The sequence below is a fragment of the Crinia signifera genome, chromosome 7 (assembly GCF_055691185.1).
Source record: "Crinia signifera chromosome 7, ASM5569118v1, whole genome shotgun sequence".
In the NCBI taxonomy this organism is placed as follows: Eukaryota; Metazoa; Chordata; class Amphibia; order Anura; family Myobatrachidae; genus Crinia; species Crinia signifera.
This window is the reverse complement of record NC_139223.1, coordinates 104,363,124-104,375,594: the sequence shown is the minus strand read 5'-3', so window position 1 is coordinate 104,375,594 and position 12,471 is coordinate 104,363,124. Positions and strand designations below refer to the sequence as shown.

The following is a 12,471-nucleotide window of genomic DNA, read 5'->3' as shown; positions in this document are numbered from 1 at the left end:
CACAAGTCTACAAAGGTGCAAAGACCTGCTGGTCAGGAGATTGACATCTGAAGGGGACCGTGATACGGCCCCAGCTCCTCCTTCATTTTCTCCCCCACCTGTGAGGAAACAGCTGCGATTTCCCACATAACCCGCTGGCAGGGATGCAGGGCAGGGAGGAGGGAGTTTGGACATCTGCCAACGATAGCTGACATGTCTAATGTCGGTGCATTGGATGCTGTCACCATTGATAAAATGGTGGATGATTACTTTGGTGACAGCATCCAAGTAGACATGTCAGACAGTCGTTACCTGTACTGGCAGGAAAAAAAGGCAGTTTGGAAGCCCCTGTACAAACTGGCTCTATTTTACCTGAGTTGTTCCCCCTCCAGTGTGTACTCCGAAAGAGATTTTAGTGCAGCGGGGAACCTGGTCAGTGAGCGGCGAAGGAGGTTGCTTCTGAAAAATGTCGAGAAAATGATGTTTATAAACATGAATTATCAATTATTCAATGAAGACCAGGATTTGCCTCCAGAGATTATAACGGGACCTGTGATTGTGGAGTCCATCGGGGATGAATTGATAATCTGTGAGGATGAGGAAGTTCACACTGAAGGGGGTGAGGAATTAGAGGAGGATGACGAGTGACTATGACATCTTGTGGCTGTAGAGCCAGTTTATACAGAGAGGTATTATGATTTGTTTTTTTTGTGTGGGGGCCCAAACAAACCAATAATTTCAGCCACAGTTTTGTAGGCCCTGTCGCTGAAATGTTTAGTTTGTTAAAGTGTGCATGTCCTATTTTAGAAACATAAGGGTGGGTGGGAGGGCCCAAGGATATTTCCATCTTGCATAACCATTCATTATTCCTACTGCTGAGAGTCATTCATATGTGGGACTTGTCTTTTCAATGCATACAACTGTTTGCATTCCAATAATGAGAGTAATTGCAGCTCTCACCCTGCATTAATGTTGGAGTCTGCTTTAATTCTGGGAGTCTGCCACTGCCGCTCTCACCCTGCATTATTCCGGGAGTCTGCCACTGCCGCTCTCACCCTGCATCATTTTGGGCCTTGACAGCTATGTTGGTGTTAGACGTGCGTCCAGTGTCTGCCATCAGTGGAGTGGAATTTAGACGGTTGAGGGAGGTATTGTGTCCCCGGTACCAAATCAAATCTAGATTCCACTTCACTAGGCAGGTGATACCAGCTCTCGCCCTGCATTCATTCTTGGAGTCTGCCACGGGTGTGGTATAATTACCCGACAGTCAGGATTCCGACAGTCATTAGTCAGACGTCGGGATCCCGACTGCACAGCGTGGGGAGCGCAATGAAGCCCCTTGCGGGCTCGCTGCGGGCACGGTGGCGAGCTGCGCTCGCCACCTATTTTATTCTCCCTCTATGGGGGTCGTGGACCCCCACGAGGGAGCAGTCGGGATTCCGACCTCGGAGTAATGACTGTCGGAGTCCCGACTGTCGTGGAGCCGTCCGGCACCGGTCTGCCACTGCAGCTCTCGGCCTGCATTCATTTTGGGAGTCTGCTACTGCAGCTCTCGCCCTGCATTAATGTGGGAGTCTGCCAATGCATCTCTCACCCTGCATTGATGTGGGAGTCTGCCACAGCAGCTCTCACCATGCATTCATTCTGGGTTCACCATACATGGCTGATGGATCAGACATGGCTACTGGATTTGTGTCATAAGGAAGAGGAGGCTGCACACTGGGGGTCATATTTAAGAGACGACTGGTAATACTAATAATAATCACTCAATTGAGCAATCAGATTACATTGATTAATAATAACAATCATAAAATTAAACAATCAGATTAAATTAATTAATAATAATCATAATCACACAATCCACCCAGATAGGGGTCTTGTTGGATATTAAACTGATCAAAACAGTTACACACTTGCAGAGAAACTCTGTGCTGCAGGAATCGCCCACCGCTCCTTGGCTGCACATAGTAAACAGTGCACAATCAACCCAGATAGGGGTCTTGGTCTTGGTACTTGTTTTGAGGTTGTAGCAGGGGAGCACAGCTACTCGTAAAATCTTGAGCGAAGATCGGTGCTTCTCTCTCCACAACATCTATTTTAGATGAAAAGATGTAATCGGGAACATCCATGATCTCCTCTTTATCCTACTTCTTTTTGGATAGAATGTCCAGGATGGATAAACGGATGGATGGGTGGGAAGAATGAGGCCTAGGAACAGCTGGGGATGGTCATCCTCCTTGACTGAGCGCACAGCTTCGGGAGGGTCGCATGTGAAGCAGTGTGGAAAGGGAACACCCTCCTAGCGAGCCAGATAGCTGAATCCCCCCTAGCGGTCAATTGAGTGACAGAAGTAGCAGCCAGATAGCCCTCACATACCAGTGAGGGGTCTTGTTGGCTGGTTACCCGTACATATACGGTTAGGTAATAAGACACCGGTTGCTGAAAAGCGATACATCTCCAACCCAGGGGTCCTAGAGAGGTGGAGGAACTCTTCCATCTGCCACCTTAAAATTGATTAGCCCCCTCCCCTCCACCCATTAGGCAATGATTTAAGAGACGAATGCTAATAAATGAATAATAATCACAAAATTTAACAATCAGATTAAATTAATTAATAATAATCATAATCACACAATCAAACCAGATAGGGGTCTTGTTGGATATTAAACTGATCAAAACAGTTACACACTTGCAGACAAACAAAGACAAACAAAGGAGATGCTTGCGGTGGCCCGCAAAATTTGTGGACACTTTCGGCATCCAGCCACTGCCTGCCGGAAGGCTGGAGCAACAGCAAAAACTCCTCAGCCTGCCCTGCCATCAGCTTAAACAAGAGGTGGTGACGTGCTGGAACTCCACCCTCTATATGCTGCAGAGGATGGAGGAGCAGCAAAAGGCCATTCAAGCCTACACGGCCACCTACGACATAGGCAGAGGAGCGGGGATGCCCCTGATGCATGTGAAGCGGTGAGGGAGGAAAGGAAACACCCGCCTAGCGAGCCAGATAGCTGAATCCACCCAAGCGATCAATTGAGTGACAGAAGTAGCAGCCAGATAGCCCTCACATACCAGATAGGGGTCTTGTTGGCTGCTTACCCGTACATGTACGGTTAGGTAGTAAGACACCGGTTGCTGAAAAGCGATACATCTCCAACCCAGGGATCCTAGAGAGATGGATGCACTCTTCCATATGCCACCTAGTAATTGATTAGCGCCCTCTCCTTCAACCATTAGGCAATGATTTAAGAGACGACTACTAATAAATTATTAATCATCACAAAATTAAACAATCAGATTACATTAATTAATAATAATCATAATCACACAATCAAGCCAGATAGGGGTCTTGTTAGATGTTAAACTGATCGAAACAGTTACACACTTGCAGACAAACTCTGTGCTGCACGAAACGCCCACCGCTCCTTGGCTGCACATGGTAAACAGTGCACGATCAAGCCAGATAGGGGTCTTTTTGGGGCCTAGTTTTTTTAAACTGCCATCCTGTCTGCCGCTGCAGTGCCACTCTTACATGAGCCACGTGTTTGTGCCGCACGCTTGTATGGCTTAGCATAGTTATCCAGCTACCTCGGTGGAACCTTTTGCCCTAAAAAACAATATTGTGAGGTGTTTAGTGTTCAGAATAGGCTGGAAATGAGTGGAAATTATTGTTATTGAGGTTAATAATAGCGTAGGAGCAAAGATTTTAGTTAATCTTGGGATAAGCACAGAAGACAGAGCTTTACTGACGTGTAAGGGTATAGGATCAAGAGGAGAGTTAGTGGAGGAGGAAGACGAGAAGAGTGTGGATACTTCATCCTCACTTGTGGGGTCAAATGAGGAGAAAGTGGCAAAGGGCTCAGGAAAGGAAGTAAGCAAGTCACTGGCTGAAGTAGAGCATGCCATTTCATCTTGGATTTTTAGCAATCTTTTCCTTGAAGAAGGAAGCAGCTCTTGCGCACTGATATTGGCCGGTGGGGAGGGTGAAGGAGGGTAAAGAAGTTATTTAAATGTATTAAAAAGTCGCTTGGGGTTAGTGGCATGAGAAGAGATGAGAGATTGAAAATAAATTTGTTTAGTTGTGTCCAGAGCATTACGATAGGAGTGGTAGGTAGTCTTAAATGTGACAAAGTTACTTGGATTTTGAGTTTTACGCCACTGACATTGAAATCTACGTGATAGTTTTGCAGGTGTCTTGTTAATTCAGAGTGCCACAATTGGCATCTAAGCCTACGTGGATTGTGAGGAGTAGCTTAAGCAGCTTCATCGGAATGGGATCATTCGTCAGACTGCATTTAGGTCTACAGTCATTAGGTCGACCCCACTAGGTCGACTGGCAGGAAGGTCGACCTGACTTAAGGTCGACATGGGCCAAGGTCGACATGACTTAAGGTCGAATTTGCATAAAGGTCGACATGAGGAAGGTCGACTGGTCATAAGGTCGACATGGGTTTTTCACTGTTTTTTTATCCAAATGTCGACACAGTCGACATGGACACAGTTGGCAATGAGAATCGGACCCTCGCATCGTTCGCTTCGCTCGCGATGCTTCGGGCACGGTGCCTCGCTGCGCTCGGCACACTATTTTATTCTCCCACCACGCTCTAGTGGATGGTAGGGCATGAAATACCGCCTGTCGGCACATGTCGGCTCAAAAAACAGTGAAAAACCCATGTCGACCTTATGACCAGTCGACCTTCCTCATGTCGACCTTTATGCAAATTCGACCTTAAGTCATGTCGACCTTGGCCCATGTCGACCTTAAGTCAGGTCGACCTTCCTGCCAGTCGACCTAGTGGGGTCGACCTAATGACTGTAGACCTAAGTTCATTCTAATAGATGACCGCATCCCGCTTCATCAAGGGCAGTTTGTAGAGTCTGGTTCAGGTGGGTTACTGCTGTCTCAGGGCAGGCAAGTGTAGAAATGGGTGAGCGCAGTTGTTGTAGAGAGGTAGAAAGTTGTTGAAGATCAATAGCATTAGTATTTCTGCGGGTTAGAGGAGGCTTGCATGATTTAGGTATTATAGAGTTTGGAGAAATGGAGGAGGTTGAGAAGGTGATTAGGTTGTGATCCGAGAGAGGGAATGGGGCGTTAGTGAATTCAGAACAGACCATATCCTAGGGAATACAAGATCAAGGCAGTGTCCCTCCTTGTGTGTAGAGGAGTCAGACCATTGGGAGAGGCTGAGAGAAGTGGTTAGATAGAGGAGTTTAGAGGCATGAGAAGAAAGTGGGCTATCAATAGCAATATTGAAATCACCCATGATTATGGTGGAGATGTCAGAAGATAAGAAGTGTGGGAGTCAGGCAGAGAAATCTTTTAAAAATGTATGTTTGGGAAGCCCAGGTGGGCGATAGATAGCTGCGACATGCAGAGAGAAAGGGGTGAAAACCCTGATAGAGTGAACTTCAAATGATGTGAATGTGAGTGAAGGAACCAGTGGTAGGACTATGTATGTGCACAACTGGGAAAGTAATATACCTACCCCACCTCCATTACTGTTACCAGGCCTGGAGGTGTGTGTGAAGTGGAAACCACCATGTCATAGTGCTGCAGGGGAAGCTGTGTCTGATTGCGTGAGCAAAGTCTCTGTAATAAATTCAGGAGTCATTTGGACCAATTTGTGGAGGATTTCTTTGAAGGACCTGGCATTTACCTAGCTTCATCTGGAGGGAACGTGGGCTGTCTTCATCCCCTGGACTTACCACACATACCTTGTTTGAGAACTCTGATTTATTTCTTTGTTCTCCACCTGAGACGGTAACATGCCATTTGGTTTCTCTGTCCTCCATTTTTATGTTATTATATATAAATAAATGATTTTACACTATACCCCCCCCATTATCTTTATTTTTGGGTCACCATTGTTTGAGACGACCGTGGGAAGAACCTATACAGTTCCTTCAATTGGGTGTCCACTCGTGTGATCCTATTGAGCTCAGCCATTCGGAGAAGAGGAGCCCTCTTATACTTTAAGGGGCGTACGGTATTTACACCTAAGCTTTCCCCAACTTTTGGAGAAGAGGACCGTTCCCACTTATATAGGAACGTAATAATTGGCGCCAGTGGAGGAGTTATCAATTACCTTTTCTACGCATACATGTTCTCTGTGGTTTTAGGGTTACCACATTATTGATAACACCCCTACAAGGCAGCCTATTTCAGCGCACATCCACCATCAAATCCCCTTGTTTGCAAAGTCTCTGTAATAGCTGGCAGATTGAAGTTGTCAGAGATGAAGAGGTAGTGGACTGATGTTTATTGCAAACAGAGTGTGCATTTAGTAAGGCACATTTTAGTGACTTGGAGGGTGATGGGATACATGTGACATTTACGAGGTTGGCTAGATTTCTATTTTGTTTGAGTGTGGCAGGTGATTAGGGTCTGGATTTGTGGATATATCACCAGCTAATAAAAGCAGCAGAGATAAATAAATGTTAGTGGAGATTTGTGAATATTTGGTGTAGTGGCATGTAGAGAAGTAAGTACTGTCTGCAAATTGGTTTAAACTGCATAAGCAAATCATAGGTAAAACCTACTGCAAGACTCGGATCATTACTCATAGCTAATTGCTCTGTTATTCTGTTATGCCAATGAGTTCACTCTTTCTAATTACTAAATGGGGAACACTCCTTTACTGCACTTGCTGATACAGTTCAGTTGGTATTTTATAGATTCTGCCGCCGTCATTTTGAACCAAACACTGTGGGGGAAATTTACTAAGATCCAATGGCTACGAATGCATGTATTTGTAACCTTTCAATGTCAATTACCAGCCATAAATTAGCTTTTGATAATTTACTAAGCCAAAAACACCTGTGTGTTCTGTTTTATGATGGGGGCCCTTTATTGGGGGGGGGTCCCCACTCCCCCAGGGACCCGGCCCGGGCTGACCATGCTTTGGCTGGGGGGGGGGGGGGGGCTTATGTGAAAGGCAGGACACCGCTCGCTGTTTGAGCCCGGTGCTGGTTTCCAAACTACAGGGGACCTGACTGCACTGATTTGACTAATCCGTGCAGGCTTCAGCCAAATACACCTGGAAAATGAGGAGTATTTTACAGTCATATTTTCTGCTGAATTACCGATTTAGTTCAGCAGTATGAATGATAGTAAATGAACACACCACCATAGAAATCATAGCCATATTCGGACGGGTTCAATCAATGTTGTATTGTTCCTTCTAGCACTCGCTATCTTTGAAAACCCATGCAGTTCCTCTTCCCTGCCTGGGGTGTTGCTGTCTGCTGTAGTGCTTAAAGCACAGTGTGGTCTGTTCACTCTTTTCTGTTGAAGTGATGTTTCTTCACTGTTAAATGCTTGTGTAAGTGGTAGAGAAATAAGAAACATAAATGAGTTAATAATTCAATTGGAAATCAACAACTCAAATGTGGTTCCTCCTTACTGACCTGTATAACAGGCCCTATGTGCCCATAAAGGTATCTTTGTATAAATCAATTCCTATGTGGATAATCTTATGAAACACCAAAGGCTCCAAATCCCTTAGAATGTATGCTCATCTTAAAATGGTGCCCTATTTTCATCAAAAGGTATCTTTTGCTCTCAGATCGTCAGTGGGAGGTCGCCAATCCAGACTCATTTGTAAATGGTAAAACAGATGATTTTATTCCAAAGTCCATCCACCATATGCATCAGTGTTTGTGGAGTTAGGTGACCAGCATCACGGATCCTCTCTGTCCTCCTTTTCTTATCTAAGGACACCCATCCTCCCTCAAACCCCAGGCCAGTGGAGGTGGTGGAGGTGAAGTACAGGCTGGAAACCTTCCTTGTTTTTACAATTTTTTATTGTATTGTATGCTGTATGGTGGATGGACTTTGGAATAAAATTATCTGTTTTACCGTTTACAAATGAGTCTGGATTGGCTTCCTCCCACTGACAATCTGAGAGGTAAAGATACCGTTTGATGAAAATAGGGCACCATTTTAAGGTGAGCATATATTCTAAGGGATTTGGAGCCTCTGGTGTTTCATAAGGTTATCCGCATAGGAATTGATGTATACAAAGATACCTTTATGGGCACATAGGGCCTGTTATACAGGTCAGTAAGGAGGAACCCCATTTGAGTTGTTGATTTCCGATTTAATTATTGACTCTTCTATGTTTCTTATTTCTCTACCGCTTACACAAGCATTTACCAGTGAAGAAACATCACTTCAACAAAAAAGAGGAGTGAACAGCACACCTTTATTTTAGAGACAGCGCATCATTGTCTTACTCTGTGGTTTGTATATTTTCCCTGTGCTTGCGTGGGTTTCCTCCCACACTCCAAAAATATACTGGTAGGTCAATTGGCTCCCAACAAAATTAACCCTAGAATGTCTTGTGTGTGCATGTACATGTGGTAGGGAATATAGATTTTAAGCTCCACTGTGGCAGGGACTGATGTGAGCGTTCAAATATTCTCTGTAAAGCGCTGCGGAATATGTATACGCTATAGAAGAAACTGTTAATAAATAAATAAATGGCCTACACACAGAGGGATTTAAGCCCATTTTCGAAGTGATCTGGCTAGATCGCTTAAAAAATGACCCTATATCGCTCTGTACGCAGATCCCTTACAATCCAAAACAGGGCCAGATTCGGACCTGTACAGGTAGGAATCGGCCCCTGTGTGTGCAATCAGCAATACTACTGTGGGTAAAGCCGGTGGAACCCGGTAAGCGGGGTAAGCACGGCGGGGGGGGGGGGGTGCAAAGTCAGAGAGGCGCTCCCCTGGGCTGGTTATCTCCTGCTGGGTCCCCGAAGCCTGCTGATTAAATAGATTAAAAAAACAGGAGCTAGGAAAAACTGATGGGTAGTTTATAGTTAATTTATAGTTTTGCAGGGGGCCGCGGAACACCATTGCACCAGCACTGGTCAATATCCTCATTTAGATCTTGTTTAAGTGGTTGTAGTTAAAGAATCCATGCCGATTCTTCTTCCAAATTGTTCTCTGTACCACTACCCCTTCCTACTTTTGATTTAAGTTGACTTTCAGTCTGGCCATTGCAGTGCACCTGTATTTATGTATCATAACAATATCTCATTGAAATCTAACCTTAAGCTGTATGTAGGCATTGTAGGTCATACTGTTACGACCAAAATGAGCCTCAGTTTGTGTAAACAGGAAAAATATTTTGTTATTGGTGGAGAATCACAAATATAGGATAAAAATTTAGTTATAGGCTTTATTGTTCCTACATTAACATATTTTCTTTCTGACATTCTTCTTCCAGGCACATCTATTGTATTTGATATGAGTCTGACATACATCCTTGTGGCATTAGCTGCTGTCGTCCTTAATAATGCTATGGTTGAACTTCTTACAACACACATGAGGATCACAGCTGGTGAGTTACAGAAAAATCCCCATGCTTTCATCATTAATACATCAAAATGCAGGTAATACAACTGTATCTACAGCATTATCAGAACTGCAATATTGAACCTACCAAGAGAAGAACATGTTTTATGTAATAAACCCTGCTGTGATGTATCTATAATGGCTGTAGTGTGTGCAAAGAACCTGGGTCCAGGGCGGCCCAGACTGTATCAATCAGTATACTTAACTCTGGTAAGCAATTAGGGAGTGCAGCTTGGTCAAAATGATCATTGAACGATAAATAATTGTTAACATTTTCATATCATATATTAAAATGGTAAAAAAAGCGTAACTATATGCGTTCACACAGGGGACCGATGTTTTGGGTCTGCGCATGCGCCTTTCTGCACATGTGCAGAAGCAAGGTGTTACATAGTTACATAGTAGGTAAGGCTGAAAAAAGACTTGCGTCCATCTAGTTCAACCTGGTATAGATATCCATTGCTGATTTGGTAGGTTCTGGTATTTTACAGACAAATTATATTTCTTATTTGTACACATGGATGTTTTTCTCCAGTAAATGTTTGTCCAACTTTGCCTTGAACGCATTTAATGAGCCAGCCGTTACCACCTCTCTGGGAAGAGAGTTCCAGAGTTTGACTGTTCTGACCGTAAAGAAATTCTTTCTACTAGCTGAATGAAATCTTTTTTCTTCTAATCTATACTCATGCCCTCGCGTCCTAGATTCCTTTCTAGTAGAAAATAGGGTGTGTGACAGTTCCTTATATTGGCCCTTGATATACTTGTACATGTTGAGCATGTCCCCCCTTAAACGTCTCTTTTCTAATGTAAATAGTCCCAAATTGCTTAATCTCTCCCCGTAGCTTAAATTCTCCATTCCCCTAATAAGCTTTGTTGCTCGCCTTTGGACTTTTTCTAATTCTATGATGTCCTTTTTATAGTGTGGGGCCCAGAACTGTACTCCGTACTCTAGGTGAGGTCTCACCAATGCTTTATACAGTGGCATAATTACCCTTGAGTCCCTAGTTTCCATTCCCCTCTTAATACATGCCAGAATTTTGTTGGCCTTTTTTGTAGCTACATTACAATGGGCACTACATCCTAGATTGCTGCCTATTTGGACTCCTAGATCCTTTTCAAGTATGGAATTACCCAGTTCCTCTCCGCTAAGGTTGTAACTTGCACACTGGTTGTGTCTCCCAAGGTGCATAACCTTACATTTATCTACATTGAACCTCATCTTCCATTTTTTTGCCCACTCATCTAGAATTGCAAGATCATTTTGAAGCATGGTGACATCTTCTGGTGATTTGATGACTTTGCTAAGTTTTGTATCGTCCGCAAAGATGGATACATTGCTGAGTAACCCTATCCCAATATCGTTAATAAAAATGTTAAACAAAATGGGCCCCAAAACCGAACCCTGGGGCACTCCACTTAGTACCGGTATCATATCTGATACGGCACCATTCACAACCACTCTTTGTTCTCTATTACATAGCCAATTCCCTACCCATCTGCAGATATTTTCACCCAATCCTAGGTTCTCCATTTTATTAATCAATCTCTTGTGTGGGACAGTATCAAATGCTTTAGCGAAATCTAGGAAAATCACATCTACAGCATTTCCATTATCGAGGTTTTTGCTAACCTCTTCATAGAACCCTAGTAGATTAGTTTGGCATGAACGATTTTTAACGAACCCATGTTGGTTAGTACTGAGTAGACGGTGATGATCTAAATATTCCTGGATACCATCCCTTAAAAATCCTTCAAATAGTTTACCCACAATTGATGTTAAACTAACGGGTCTGTAATTAGCGGGATCTTCCTTTTTTCCTTTTTTGAATATTGGCACTACCTCTGCTATTCTCCAATCTTTTGGTACTATACCTGACGATAGTGACTTGCTAAAGATATAATGTAGGGGGGTAGCTAGTTCATCCCTTAATTCCATTAATACCCTCGGATGAATCCCATCTGGCCCTGGTGACTTATTTGTTTTGAGTTTGCTTAGCCTCAGTATTATTTCCTTCGGCGTGAAATCCACAATGAGATCTGGCTTATTTGTCCCGTTTGTGGTAAATGTTCGTTCCACAGTCTGCTCTCCCTTAGTAAATACTGATGAGAAGAACTCATTTAACAGTTTTGCTTTTCCCTTGTCCTCAGTAACACTTTTTCCACTAGTATCAGTTAGTGGGCCTATGTTTTCCTTAATTAAACGTTTACTATTTATGTATTTAAAAAACTTCTTTGGGTTGGTTTTGCTTTCAGTGGCTATGCATTCTTCATATAATATTTTAGCTGCTTTGATTACCCCTTTACAAGTTTTGTTTGATTCTTTGTATTTTGCGAACGCCTCCTCATTCAAGTTATTTTTATAGAATTTAAAGGCTCTGGTTTTATTGTTGATAGCTGACCTTACTTCTTTGTCCAACCATGGTGGCTTTTTTTTGTTGAATTTACCTTTAGTTACTTTAGGAATGTATTCAATAGTTAGTGAATCAAGCACCTTTTTTAGAGTATCCCACATTTCCTCTGCATTTTTTCCCTCCATAACCGTTTCCCACCCAATTCCTGTTAGGGCTTCCCTGAATAATTCAAAGTTCGCTTTTCTGAAGTTTAGTATTTTTGCAGATCCTTTTTGATGTAATTTACTGAAGTTGATTTCCAGTGAAACCATATTGTGATCACTATTCCCTAATTGTTCAATTACTTTTGTGTTTGAAACTAAGTCTGTGTTATTTGTTAATACTAAGTCCAAGAGCGCCTCATCCCGAGTTGGAGTTTCTACCGTTTGTGTAATAAACTGGTCTTTAAGTAAGCTTAAGAACCCATTGCTTCTTGCTGATTTACCTGTTTCGTTTTCCCAATCAATGTCGGGTAAATTAAAATCCCCCATAATTAATACCTGACCCTGATTTGATGCTTGTTTGATTTGGTTTAAAAGAAGAGACTCTTCCCTTTCATTTATATTTGGTGGTCTATAGCATACCCCTATTATAAATTTGTTTTTTGGTTTCTTATTATTGTCGGTTATCTCTGCCCACACTGTCTCCGAGTTGTCGTCTTCCAGGTCTGTGCTCATATTTTTCTCACATGATGTGAGCTACTATGGCGAAATACATGTTCTCCGTCCCGCTCTCACCTAAC

At 43.1% G+C, this 12,471-nt stretch overlaps 1 protein-coding gene across 6 annotated transcripts in view; it reads left to right on the top strand.

The window, feature by feature from the left end:
* Positions 1–12,471, top strand: part of SLC29A4 (solute carrier family 29 member 4) — a 243,524-nt gene that overhangs the window by 86,780 nt on the left and 144,273 nt on the right. For all 6 annotated transcript variants that reach the window (XM_083153582.1, XM_083153583.1, XM_083153580.1 and 3 more), the window contains one exon: positions 9,212–9,325. In XM_083153582.1, coding sequence (XP_083009708.1) covers positions 9,212–9,325 — 114 coding nt within the window. The remainder of the gene's footprint in view (positions 1–9,211; positions 9,326–12,471) is intronic.